The 14,165-nt window shown below is 40.1% G+C and overlaps 1 protein-coding gene across 3 annotated transcripts in view; it reads right to left on the bottom strand.

The window, feature by feature from the left end:
• Nucleotides 1-14,165, bottom strand: part of MYO16 (myosin XVI) — a 623,763-nt gene that overhangs the window by 167,873 nt on the left and 441,725 nt on the right. For all 3 annotated transcript variants that reach the window (XM_030568459.1, XM_030568449.1, XM_030568467.1), the window contains exon 21: nt 1,296-1,368. In XM_030568459.1, the coding sequence (XP_030424319.1) occupies nt 1,296-1,368 (73 nt within the window). The remainder of the gene's footprint in view (nt 1-1,295; nt 1,369-14,165) is intronic.

Here is a 14,165-nt window from a genome sequence, read left to right as displayed (position 1 = left end):
CCTGATGTTTATTAGAACCACTTTAAAATTGCGTCTCCTTTCAATTTGAATATCTCAAGTGTTCCTTTGACTTGATATTATGGTCTGTGCTTACAGATAAAGGTTAAGGGCTGGATTCTGCTTAACCCTTAAGCAGATGTGAAGTCGGTGGAGGGGGATAGAAGGGAGTAAGAAGGACCCCTCTTCTTGTGCACTCTTAGGGAGAGTTGTAATCCCTGCTTCTAGAGAAGCTCAGGAACTGTTTCCTAATAGCTCCCCAAGGCATACTGAGCCTAAAGATGTCATCTTGAGGTGGGGAAGGGTGGGGAGCAAGTTGAGTTATGGTTCCACCATGTTGGCTAGCATAGATTGCTGATCAGGGAGGGAGGAGGAGAGTATGAATTGGTCAGAAGCCAAATTGGAGGGAATCAAAGAGAGAGCTGGAGAGAAAGTTGAGCCAACCATAAAATAAAGAATTTACTGGGGAAAGAGAGCCACCTCTACATTTCCACTGATTTCACAGCATAATAAACCTTTTGGCTTTTGTTGCTACTGAAGTCACTTCCCTTCCTGCTACTTCTTTAATTTTCTTTTGCTGCTGCAGTACACAATGAACAACTGAACAATAATAGACATTTTCTTTCAGTTCTGTGGGCAGAGGTCACTATGTTTTGTAAAACATTCAGTCCTGAAAATCTTTGGATCCAATAAGTGATGCAAAAGGTGAACACACAGTTGTACAATTTTCACAAGGTTTTTGGGTTTAAATGGATTTTTAAGCATTCAGAATGCTAGATTAATTTCTTTTCAATGGTTTTAATTCAACGTTTTAAAAAGTCACATGCTGTAATGTCATACAGAGGTGAATCTGCCAATAATAGCACTGAACATAATGTGATATTTTCATTCTATTCTTTATCCAAAGCGTCTGCAGACCTCTTGATCTTACTTCTAATCCAGTCTACTATCCTCCCACTCACTGACCTACTTGAAGTATCAGTTCCATAAGCAAGAAACCAGACAACAAGAAGCACTTCTCTGAAAATATTTTTAAAGCAGATACTATTGTTCTCCCAAGTAATTATGTTAGATGTTTACTAGATTATTTGAATAACTCTGCAAAGCCTGAATTTTAATTCAGAGCCACATGGCAGAATGGGAAGAATTTATTTTAATTTAATTTATCAACATTTTTCTCCTGCATGTGACATTGTTTTCAGTTGTGGCAAATTCTTGTTTTGTCTCAAAAAAATAAAAGTGTATCAGATAAACAGCATTTATACTTGCAACCAATCCAGCAAAATAAAGCAATTTACCTGTTCATACGTATTCTTTTGAAATTCCTCAAACCCAAAGATATCCAGTATTCCAATTTCAAATACCTGGTCACTGAAACAATAAAATAGTACAGGTTACAGATATTCAAGTAAGAGGAAAATGTATTTCTCCCGTCCATATAAGTTTTGTTTTAGGATGCAAGTACTCCACACGCTCCAAGATAGTATGATGTACATAAGCACATCACATACATGATAAAGCCTTGTGATAAACTGCACTGACTTTGACTACCTCATCAGCACCCTACCCTATGAGTCATCTTGCACAGGGATTGTTAATATTCCAGAGCTCTAAGCAGTTTCAACAGTTACCATTTAAATATAGAATGAAATAAGTCCAAAAAATGTTTTGCTTGTTTACACTAAGACCAACACTTTCAAACATCCAGGAGCCCATCTGATAACTCAGATGTGAGATGGGCAGCTAGTGGGAATGGGCAGGTGTTTGGATGCACCCAGTTGCCTAAGCATCCATTTTTCAGCAGGATTTTTCCAAAACATCTGTACCTATTTCCTGTGTGCTCAGTGCAGAGTGGAAATGCCAAAAGAATGCATATTAGCATAGGAAAAGTCTCAACTTATATATGCTAATGGCACTTGGACATCTAATGAGCCATGTAAAATATCATTTTCAGCCACTGTTAGAGATTACCCAAGCCTACAAGATTTTAGGCTGGTACTAGTGACAGTGCAGACAAGGAAGCTCAACTGCAAGATCTAGAGATTGACAACACCATTATAAAAAAAACAGACAAACAAAAGAAAAGTCCCCAAACCCTTGTAGACATACTGCCAGGCAAGCACCCAACAGCTGTATGTGCCAACGTAAAACAGAAGCTGTGGGCTCAGGGTGTAAACCTGGTAACAGTTAATGGGGGCAATGGCAGGATGTAGGGGTTGTGGTATTTCGCCAGATATCTAGCTACTAAACCCATAAACCCTAGTCAAACAGCTATCATATTCATAGCACAGGTGTGGTTTTGATTTCTATAGGTTGCATTTCCTGCTATCGGTCTCCTCAGAGGGTAATGTGAACCATACACAGGGACCAGTATAAATGGTAAGTTCACCATAATGTAGAATACCTGAATAATTTAATGCTGGGTCTGCCTACCCATAGAGAAGCTCATCTTTAACCCTTGGGCTCTTCGATTTAGGAAGCCCTTTTAAGGTTTAGCATCTACACTGTATTTTAAAACCTGCAGCAGCAATTCTCAGAGCCCAGGTCTACAGACTTGGGCGTGTGAGTCTTGTGCTCAGGCACTAAAAACAGCAATGCAGCAGTTCAGGGTGGAGCTTGGGCTTTGAAACCAACCTTCCCTAGGCTTCAGAGCCCAAGCCCAAATGTCTACCCTGATGCTTTTAGTCTCACAGAGTGAGCCCTGCAAGCCCAAGTCTATAGATCCAGGCTGTGACACTCATTGCTGTGGGTTTTAAAATGCAGCGTAGTCATACCCTTAGACACAAATAGGCTTCACTCATATCAATAGTGTCCCTGATGCTCCTCGGAAAAGACACAAGAGCATCGACGCCAAGTGGCAGGGATGCCAATACTCTAGCTGGAACAGAGGACATTATTGCTCCCGGTCAGCCTCCACAGCTTCCTTCGTGTCATCACATCCTAGAGGTACTGGATTGATTCAGGGGTAAGCCTGTATCTCTGTATGACCTATGGCTCAGGAGAGACAAGGAAGGTCCTCTGAGGATCATAGAGCCTGAGAGGAAGGAAAGGCCATCTCTGCTCAGAGCCTTGACCTCTTTACTTCACTATCCTTTCCCTGAGTTGCCTCAGAATGTATCCAGCTCAGTTAGTTGGGCTACTGCAGCCTCTTCTGACTCCCAATTCCCCCAGTGAAAAACATCACTCTAAGCCCTGCTATATGTATCTCTAATTCTTTCATCTCCTGCACCCTGCCTCTCCTATCACCTAATCCTCACTATCCTCCTCTTTCCCTACACCAGTTGTGTACTCCTCAGTAAAACCTGTCTGTCTGTCTCAAATTTTTATTTTGGGATTCTTACACTGTGTGCTGTCTGCTTCAAAGGTGCACAGACCAAAGAGCAGTCAATGAGGAGTTGATGTGTGAATATCTTCCTCCAGTTTGTGTACTCTGCCTTAATCTGCCCAGTTCAATTGCTCAAGCCACTGGGCATTCAGATAACTTTGAACATTCTTAGGGGTGGCTATCTGCATGTACCAAAACATGTTGCAGTGTGGGACTTTGGTAGGACACAGCAGGCTACCTCAACAATTCAACAGCTGTCCCTCTTAACTGAGCTTTGTTTCCAGGATCAGCATTTGGGCTTCAGCAGAACAGACACTCTCTTTCTATATAGGAGGATGCTCATATAAAGCTACATGTCAGCAGTGCATATCATCTCAATTAATCAAATATATATATCAGGTAGTTAAGCCAAAAAAATAAAGTTTAAAATGCTAAATCCTCAATTGGTGTAATTCCACTGAAGTTAATTCAGCAGCATCCATTCACACCAGGTGAGGATCTGTCCCTAAATTTCAAAACAGCATCTCCGTACCTCGATCCACTCCCCAAGAAACCTCTTACATTTAATAAAACAACAGAATTATCAACATCTTTGCTGACATTCTGAGCCTTCCTCAGAGACAGAGAAGGCATTTTTGAAAGCTTTCCTCAGATGTCATACCCCAAAAATTCCCATTCATTTCTGAGAAGTAGTAGTTCAATAGTAGCATTAACTCTACTGATCATTGCAAGACTGACTATATTCTCAAACGACAGGGCAGAGAGATGCATAATAAATCTAGACTAAACTGACTTTGTTGAGTGGGAGAGGTTATCATGAGATTTATTAGCATATGAGGAAATGTCTTCACCAAGAAAAAGAGAAATAACGCTGGCTACATTTCTAATAATGCAACCCATTTTAACTTTTTGCTTAAAAATGTAAGCTTCAGTCTCATATATTTATGATTTAAGTCTCCATTTAAGCAGAGATACACCAGCTTTGTACTCTCTGCATTTTCAAGAGGATCACCAATAGATGAATCATCTCTAATCTTTATACTTTGCATTTATTCACAAGTTATAATAGCAAACAGCATGGGTCTATATTAAACCTAGGGAAAGTTACGCAGACCTAATAGAGGGCAGAATTTGGACCATAGTCATTTTCGAAAGGAACATCTACTATCTTCCCTGAAAACACTGTATATTCTCTTAAATACTTAGCATGTTATTGTTTTAGTAAACACATTTGAAAGTTGGATGAACACCAGAATGCCTTTGTTATTTGTGGATTGGCAGACATCCGTCAATTTACCTTTATAGTATTTGCAAAAAGATGGGTTCTCCCATGCCTTTCCCTCAGTTAACCTACATACAAGACTGTCTCAAATACACCCTCTTGCTAGGGTTTTCAGCAATGGAATCCTACAGACAACTATATATAATAAACACAAGGATCAACACACCTACCTTCACAGATCCAGTAACCACTCCAAACAAGAAATCTGTTGTCTATAGCCAGGCGCTCAGATGCCACAGAATATACTCTAAGGAGAAAGTCTGGGATATACACCTTAATACATTTAAAACCACCTTCCCTTAAGAAAGAGACTTCACCAGAGAAATAGATCATATCACGGAACAGGCCACCCAAATACCTTGAGAGAACCTGCTTCAATACAAGAAAAAAAAAAAACATTGACCACACACCTCTAGTTGTCATCTACCATCTTACACTGGAACCCATATGGGCTATCATTAACAATTACAACCCATATTAAATGGGGACCCCATCCTGAAAGAAACCTTTTCTGAACTCTCTCTTCTGGCCTTCAAATAACCCCCAATCTTGCCAAGCTTATCATCAGAAGCAAGATCCCCACAGACCAGAACACACAACTCAAAAGTAGCACCAGACCCTGCCAGAACAACAGATGCAAAACTTGTAGATATATCTCCACTGTGATGATCAATACCCCCTACAACACACCTTTCAAAATCCATGGGTCCTATGCAAGACTATCAAAACACGTGGTGTACCTCATCCAGTGCACTAAATGCCTGAAGAACAGTTATGTAGATTAAATGAAACAATCACTACACTCATGAATGAACTCGCATAGAAAAATGATAACAACAAAAACACCATATCACCCGTAGGTGAACATTTTTCACAAAACAGTCACTCCATATCTAATCTCTTGGTTCTTGTCTTCAAAAGGAAACCTGCACAATATCTTCAAAAGACAAGGCTGAGAGTTTAAAATCATGGACTCAAAAAGGCACTGGATTTAGGGCTCATTACAACAACCTGTAACCCTTCTTTCTCCTCAGACTGCAGAGGTGTCAGCAGCTCACTTCACCTTGAATAGTCTCTTGCAACGTTTGTTAACTCCTTGTACTTAACAATTTGTTCCATCTTGTGGTTAGCTGTGACACTCTAAGTATCTTTCCCAGACCTGAAGAAGAGCTTTGTGTAAGATCAAAACCTAGTTTTTTTCACCAACAGAAGTTGGTCTAATAAAAGATATCTCAACCACCCTGCCTCTATACATTTCAAGACAGATAAATTAGATAAAATAATTCTTCACCTCTCCCTAATACCTTTCCATGTAACTTCCTCTGAGAGCTATACACAAGGCCTGCTTTCCTTGCTTCACTCCTATGTAACCCATCAGGCTCCCTCTCCTCAAGTCCTATGTTACTACTTTTAGACAGAGCCTTGTCACTGCCTGTGAGATTTTCCTCCTGATGAACAAGAGAGTTCCATGACTTCCTTAACCCCAGCAGGGTGGTAGGTCCCTAAAACATTTGGCCATAATAATGACCAACATATCATCATCTGAGGCATCCTATCCAAGGACCTTTGCTGTACCTCATCTCCAGAAATCCCCAAGGACAAAGATGACATGAATGGGATCTGCTGTCTTGAGCAACATAGTTTTAACTAAATCATCTTGCACTTATATTTGGACACACTTGAAAACCACTAAGCCTTATCCCAATCCAGCTTCTAGCGTGTCTGGCACAGTATATCTTCAGAGGATACAGCTGGCCAGAAAATAATAATTTTGTTTCATAAAACAAATTGAGGTTGTGAAAGTAGTATTAGTTCCAGTGTGGAAACTGTTTCTTCCACATCCGAGAAGTGTGCCCTAACCATTGGGATATTGGCTATCTTGACAAAAAAATTGTCCAAACTGACACATTTCCATAAAACATGTTGACAGAAAAAAAAGTATTGTCAAAATAATTTGATCAGCTCTACCTGAGATTCCTGGCCCTTGTGTCCTCAGTGAGGTCATCTCTCTCTCTCTCTCTCTCTCTCCACATGCAGTGCAGTCACACTACATAAATCAGACTAGGTATTTTTTCCCTTTTAATAAGAGCCACCTAGTCTGGCTACAAGGGGCTACATCAGAACAACTGCATCCCCACACTAGTCTGTAAGTCTGTCTTCTTGTCATCACACTGTAGAGCTGAAAAAATGGATTTGATTAAGAAATCCAGTAATTATCTTTGTTAACTTTTTGCCCATTTTTGGTAACTTAAATTTCAACAGACAATGTAATACACTAATTAAAATAATATTTTATAGTTGGCTATAAATTATTTCACTACATTTATGTGTGTGTGTTCTTATCCCACTCTAAGACTTTTCCCCCCAGGAGAGGGTTGGGACATATTTTTCTTGCTTAGCTGTCAATCATACTAATTCCAGCAAAATTACTTTTTTTAAATTAATCATAACAGAGATTTTCAAAGCAAAATAGAAGAATATGTTCTCTCATGTTTACAAAGTTTACAAAGCACTGCTTTCTTACCTTCATTAAACATGGCCTGGTAATATAGAAGCACGCACCTTACTTATTGAAAGAAAGACGTCTCTAGAGCCAATATTCCTATATTGTGATATTGGATTTATTTATTGAAAGGCTCAATATTTACACGGTCTAAGTGTCAATATTGTTGGGCAATCCTAAATAAAGTAAAATAAAATAAGGACTATTGAGAAAGAAAATTCTTCCTTTTTAATATGTGTCCCTTGACATTTCTGGTGGCATATATCCCTCTGGTAGCTGTGCAGGTGAACAAGCCCCTGATGGTGTGGCTGTCTGTAAGAGAGGGCAGACCTGTCTCCAAAGGTCTCTGAGAATGAGGGATCATCCTTCAGGATGGGTTGTAGATACTCGATGATGCTCTGGGAGAGGTTTTAGTAGGGCGCTGTAGGTGATGGCTAGTGGTGTTCTGTTACTTTCTTTGTTGGGCCTGTCCTGTACAGGATAGGACGCCACTAGCTGTCTCCTACATCCCCCAACCAAAACCTCTCCAGCGCATCATCGAGGATCTACAATCTATCCTGAAGGACATCCCCACAACCTGAAGCAAATACTCACAAGCAACTAAACACCACACAACAAAAACACTAACCCAGGAACCAATCCCTGCAACAAACCCCATTGCCAACTCTGTCCGCATATCTATTCAAGGGACACCATCATATGACCTAACCACAGCAGCTACACCATCAGGGGCTTGTTTACCTGCACATCTACTAATGTGATATATGTCATCATGTGCCAGCAATGTCCCTATGCCATGTATATTGGCCAAACCGTACCATCTCTACACAAAAGAATAAATGGACACAAATCAGACATTAGGAATTGCAACATTGAAAAACCAGTAGGAGAGCACTTCAGTCTCCCTGGACATTCAATAACAGACTTAAAAGTGGCAATTCTTCAACAAAAAAACTTCAAAAACAGACTTCAATGAGAAACTGCAGAACTGGAATTAATTTTCAAACTGGACACCATCAAATTAGGCCTGAATAAAGACTGGGAGTGGATGGGTCACTATAAAAAGTAATTCTCTGCTTATACTCACACCTTCTTGTCAACTGTTGGAAATGGGTGACGTCCACCTTGATTGCATTGGCCTCATTAGCACTACAAAAGTAATTTTCCCTCTCTAGATATTCACCCCTTCTTGTCAACTGTTGAGAATAGGCCACTTCCCCTTAACTGAATTGGCCTCATTAACACTGACCCCCCACTTGGTAAGGCAACTCCCATCTTTTCATGTGCTGTAATATTTATACTGCATACTGTATTTTTCACTCCATGCAGCTGATGAAGCATGGACCATACGGGAGATACTGGATCTAATTGCTGTATGGGGAGACAAATCTATTCTATCAGAGCTCCGTTACAGAAGACAAAATGACAAAGCATTTGAAAAAATCTCCAGGCTATGATAGACAGAGGCCACACCACAGTGCTGTGTGACAAGCATAACGGAAAGCCAAAGAATCAAATGGACGCTCATGGAGGGAGGGAGGGGGTACTGAGGACTCCAGCTATCCACAATCCCTGCAGTCTCCGAAAAGCATTTGCATTCTTGGCTGAGCTCCCAATGCCTGAAGGTTCAAAAACATTTTCCCGGGTGTTTCAGGGTACATGTCGTCAATTTACACCCTTCCCTCTCCCCCTGAAAGAAAAGGGAAAAAACGTTTCTCGCCTTTTTTCAGTGTCATCTTATGTCTACTGCATGCTGCTCGTAGATGGGGTGCTGCAGCGCTGAACACCAGCATCCCCTTCCTGATGGCAGACGGTACAATATGACTGCTATCCATCATCATCATCATCATCCTGTGAGTGCTCCTGGCTGGCCTCGGTGAGGTAGGCTGGGGGCGTCTGGGTAAAAATGGGAATGACTTTCAGTCATCCCTGGTACAGAACAGCTGGTAACTGTCTTCATCATAGCAACTGGAGACTGAGCTCTATCAGCCTCCCCCTTTCATGTCTAAAGAAAAGATTCTGTACTGCCTGGACTATCATAGCAGCGGGAGGCTGGGCTCCTCTCCCTCGCCACCCTTTAATGTCCTGCCTGGACTATCATAGCAGCTGGAGGCTTCCTCCCTCTCATTTTATCTCACTAAAAAGTCAGTGTTTCTTATTCCTGAATTCTTTATTACTTCATCACACAAATGGGGGGGACACTGCCACGGTAGCCCAGGAGGATTGGGGGAGGAGGAAAGCAACGGGTGGGCTTGTTGCAGGGGCACCCCCTAGAATGGCATGCAGCTCATCATTTCTGCAGGATCTCTTGGGCTCTGACACAGAGCGGCTGTGCTCTCTAGTTCTCTAGTACACTTGTCCCATATTCTAGGCAGGACTTACTCTATTTTTAGACAAAACATAAAGAAGGGAATGAGCCGGGGAGTCATTCCCATTTTTGTCCATGTGCCCCCAGCCAACCTCAGCGAGGCCAGCCAGGAGCACCCATGACAGCAGCAGATGGTACAGAATGACTGAAAACCATCATCTCATCGCCAATTTACAATGGCATGGCAGACGGTGCAATAGGGATGGTAACTGTCTCTGTTACCTTGCAAAGGCAAATGAATGCTGCTGTGTAGCACTGCAGTACCGTGTCTGTCAGCAGCATCCAGTACACATACGGTGACAGTAACAAAAGGCAAAACGGGCTCCAAGGTTGCCATGCTATGGCGTCTGCCAGGGCAATCCAGGGAAAAAGGGCGCGAAATGATTGTCTGCCGTTGCTTTCATGGAGGAAGGACTGAATGATGACATTTACCCAGAATCACCTGCAACACTGTTTTTTCCCCGTCATGCATTGGGATCTCAACCCAGAATTCCAATAGGTGGGGGAAACTGCGAGAACTATGGGATAGCTACAGGATAGATACCCACAGTGCAACGCTCCGGAAATCGACACTAGCCTCGGTACATGGATGCACACCGCCGAATTAATGTGCTTAGTGTGGCCACATGCACTCGACTTTATACCATCTGTTTTACAAAATCGGTTTATGTAAAATCGGAATAATCCCATAGTGTAGACATACCCTGAGTAACTACTCTTCTGCTCCTGAAGGTTTTCAGCTATGGAAATCTGTAAAGTTTAGTCATATCATTCCTTTGGTTCAATGTCTATGTAAAGCAATGAGGTGCAACTGTGAGGTGATATGGCCTAACATGTCATCACTATGATGGCACTCAGCTTTACATCTCCTTTTCATCTGACCCAGACACAGTCCTCTCCCTGCTCCTCCAACATCCGGCAGTGACCAGGATGAAAGCAAGCTGGTTTAAGTTTGATCTGGATAAAGTATAAGTGATACTTATTAACAAGGGGAAGCACTATGATGATTTGATACAGTGTATAACCTTTCCAACTGAGGCCTAGTGTAGGCCTATATACCTACACATACATCGCCAGAACAGCAGTTCACCTTTGCCTACAACGATTATTAAAACATAAATGTAAAGGTTGACGGGACTGACTTAGCGGGTCTCTAATTCTCTTGATTATCCCTCTGAGACACTGTGGAGGCACTGATTTCTCTGTTTACCCACTCCTCTGAGGCCTAACTGGTATATGCAGGTTGGACATGAGGAGTGGGGAGTGGGAGGAGGAAGGAATCACAGACAACATCTGATGCTGCAGGTACTTGCATAATTAGTACTGGGTGGTGAAGATTTTTTTCAACCACAGTATCCAGGCTGATTCAAAACCTTCCACAGTTCACTCACTGCTCGCTAACTTTCCTATCTCTTGAAAGGCTAGATTTGTTATGCAATTTAAACATCTGTTTTTGTCTTTTATGAGTAAGCGTAAAAAAACCCCAACAACAATGCATACTGGGCCAAAGCACAAAAAATGACATTAGGCCCCATACTGCATTAGAGATTTTTATTTTCCAAATCACATGGGGGATGTTGATTCATGCTGTGGGTTCATGTTTTCAGTTGAAGGGTCCCCCTATGATCCTCTCCTATTGCTGAGCTCAGTGACAGATTAATAGAAATTTTTGACAAGAAAGGAAAAAAATCTTACTGATTTCTTCTCTAAGGCTGATAGATATATGCCTCAAAACTATCTTGCATATGATCCTATTAGAACTCAAATGATGCATAATGCATGTGAAGGAATTTTGTGAATGAGATTTCCAGTATTTTCTTTGTGCCAAAACAAATGTTGCCATTGCTATATTCTTTCAATATTTGAAAAGATTTTACTACGGATAAAAAAATTACAGTATTGAAAGATTCAAAATATGGTTTCAGAAATAGTTGGTAGATTATATTTGAAAGGGAAATTGCCTTTGGCTGACTTAACATTATGGATACAAAGCCATAATCAAAAGCTAACCTCATTTGCTAGTCTGCAGAGCCTCAAATATTTTGGCATTAGCCCCATCTTCAGGTAATGAAACAGGGAGACTTTTTCTTTTGCTAACAAATTACTATGAACATAGTACCCGCAACTTTGTAAGGGGCATAGGTAGCAAGGCCAGACAAAAAACTAGGTTTTCCAAACCAAACATATCCAATTCAATATTTTTTTCATGAGTTAGAAAAGATAAATATTTGCTGAGCCTTTATAGGCATTGGTAGTACTCTATGAACAGGCCCTCTTTCAACTATGAGTCAGGACTTCCTGATATGTTACATTAATACATCATATATTGGTACTAATGTCAGATCCTCTAGACCTGACACTGCCAAAGAGCAATCAAATAATTTAAGTTGCAACAGTCAATTATATTTGTTTAAGGCTCTATTATCCAAAGCTCACAATCAGCAAGTTTGTTAGCAATACAATAAACTTTAGCAATACAAGGTCTTAAACACTCATGCAGATGGTTTGTAAAATACAATAGACAGAACAGAAGCATCTAATATACTTGAAACTAAAAAAGTTAATAAATATTATTTTTAACAATGATGAGCATTAACAAGCATTTGGAGTTATTTTTCTCTAGTCAAATTTTAGCACTCTAATCACACAAGATTTGTTTCCTGTCACAGTGCCCTCCTTAAAAACAATATCATACATGACAGACAAAGCTGTGAACACGGAAGTACTTTGTAACCAGTCTTCATTTGTATTCATTGTTATAATTATGCTGGTGAATATAAAAATGGTGCTTTAATTAGACAAAATTGTGAGTCACTATGAATGAACAAGTTCAATTTTTCTGAAGATGAATAATAACTCCATCTTTACATTGTCATTAAAACTGCTGCTGTACATTGATTTAACTAGCATTATTCATTAATGTGTTTGTCAGATTCTGGCAATGCTTTTATCCACTTTGCACTTAGATAGCCATGTTCTTGCATCTACTCAGTAAACTTTTCCCCCCTTAAATCTAATGGCAATCACCAGTTTTTCTTCATCTGTAAACCAACCATTAGCTGTTTCATAGTAAATAAAAAAATCAATATTAATGATCAAATTCTAGTAATTCCACAAAGAAAGTGAAGCCCAGGATTTTTTAGTAATGTACTTTGATTTTCAATATATTGAGTCAGATGTTTCTAGCACATTAGCATCAAATTTTATTGTTCTATAAAGTATTGTTAAAAGAACTTTGTAACACACTTTGGATCAAGTCTTATTCCAAATTGAACTGTTGCAATCCCACTGGTTGCCCTGGTATAAATAAGTAAAATTTGATCCATAAACTGCAAATGTACGTGATAAAGTTGCATTTATTCTTTATCTTTGATTACTTCACCTGCACTCTGCCCAGCTCCACCAAGACAACTTCTAAGATTCCAAACCTCTGAGCATCTTCAGACAGTGCACTGCCTTTTATTAAGGTTGCCTGACTATTAGAAACAACTTGACAAATATATCCTTCTCCCCACCAAAATGTAGAACTCTCCCCAAGCATACTCAGTTACTATAGGATGAGCAATATTCACTCCTGTACAAGTGACAGTTTAAGGTCTAATATCTCAAGATTGTATTAGGGCTAGAAAAAAGAGGCACTGGGCAGGAAAGACACCAGCTCTTATCTTTGATAGGTCCTGAGATATCAAACCTTAAAATCACAGATAATTATGTGTAAAAAGAGCTATTTCCAATAATTTTGGAGGTTTTTAGAATGTGTTGTATGTTTTTCTCTCCCTCCAAAGCCTTAATAATTGGACTCATGGTAACTAAGGCTATGCCTAAACTACATGTTAAAGTGTGTGATGGAATACATCCCAGTGTTCACATTCTACACACTATTGTAATAATCTTTGTTAAAAGTATGCCTTTTAAGGTATCATTTGAAAACTCAATTTGTTGATAAAATGTGAGGCAACACTGTATGTGATGTTATAAGATTCCCCGGTATGCTGTTAAAAATACATGTTAAGACTGATGTAGTACCATAGTGGTCAAACAGACCTGTCTTGAACAAAGGAGTGTATGTTTGCCTTAACTGGCATTTAAGCAGTAAACAGAGTCACCAAGCAGGAGGGGAAAACAAACGATGTTCAAACAAGAGAAAAAATCAGCAGGGAATATCCTGTCACATGGACTCTTTGTCTCCTGGTTCTCAGCTGGAAAGAGAGGGAAGAGAGGGACTGAAACCACAAAAACGAGGGACAAACACCCCCAAGATACCCCTCTCTCTCCCTGTCCACCTTATTCTCCACACTTGAGAAGACAAAAGTAAACAGCTGTTGGACTGTTGAGGAAGGTTTGTTTTGTACCTAAGATAGTTCCTTAAGTAGATATTAGTGAGCATTGTTTCTTTATTTTTCTTGTAACCATTTCTGATTTTTATGCCTCATTACTTGCACTCACTTAATATCTATCTCTTTGTAGTTAATAAACTTGATTTACTGTGTTATCTAATCTGGTTTGTTTAAGATGAAGTGTCTGGGTAATTATTTAAGATAATAAGATGGCATATTATTCCCTTAAAGAAATGACAAATGTAATATATGTGCACTGTCCAAGAGAAGGCTGGGCAGTACAGGTCATACATTTCCGGGGGAAGATTCAGGACTGGGGGTGGGCTGGGGTCACCCTGTAGTATAACTGAGGC

Source organism: Gopherus evgoodei, chromosome 1, assembly GCF_007399415.2.
Source record: "Gopherus evgoodei ecotype Sinaloan lineage chromosome 1, rGopEvg1_v1.p, whole genome shotgun sequence".
Classification (NCBI taxonomy): domain Eukaryota; kingdom Metazoa; phylum Chordata; order Testudines; family Testudinidae; genus Gopherus; species Gopherus evgoodei.
The sequence above is the reverse complement of the archived record's forward strand: the minus strand, read 5'-3'. Positions and strand labels throughout refer to the sequence as shown.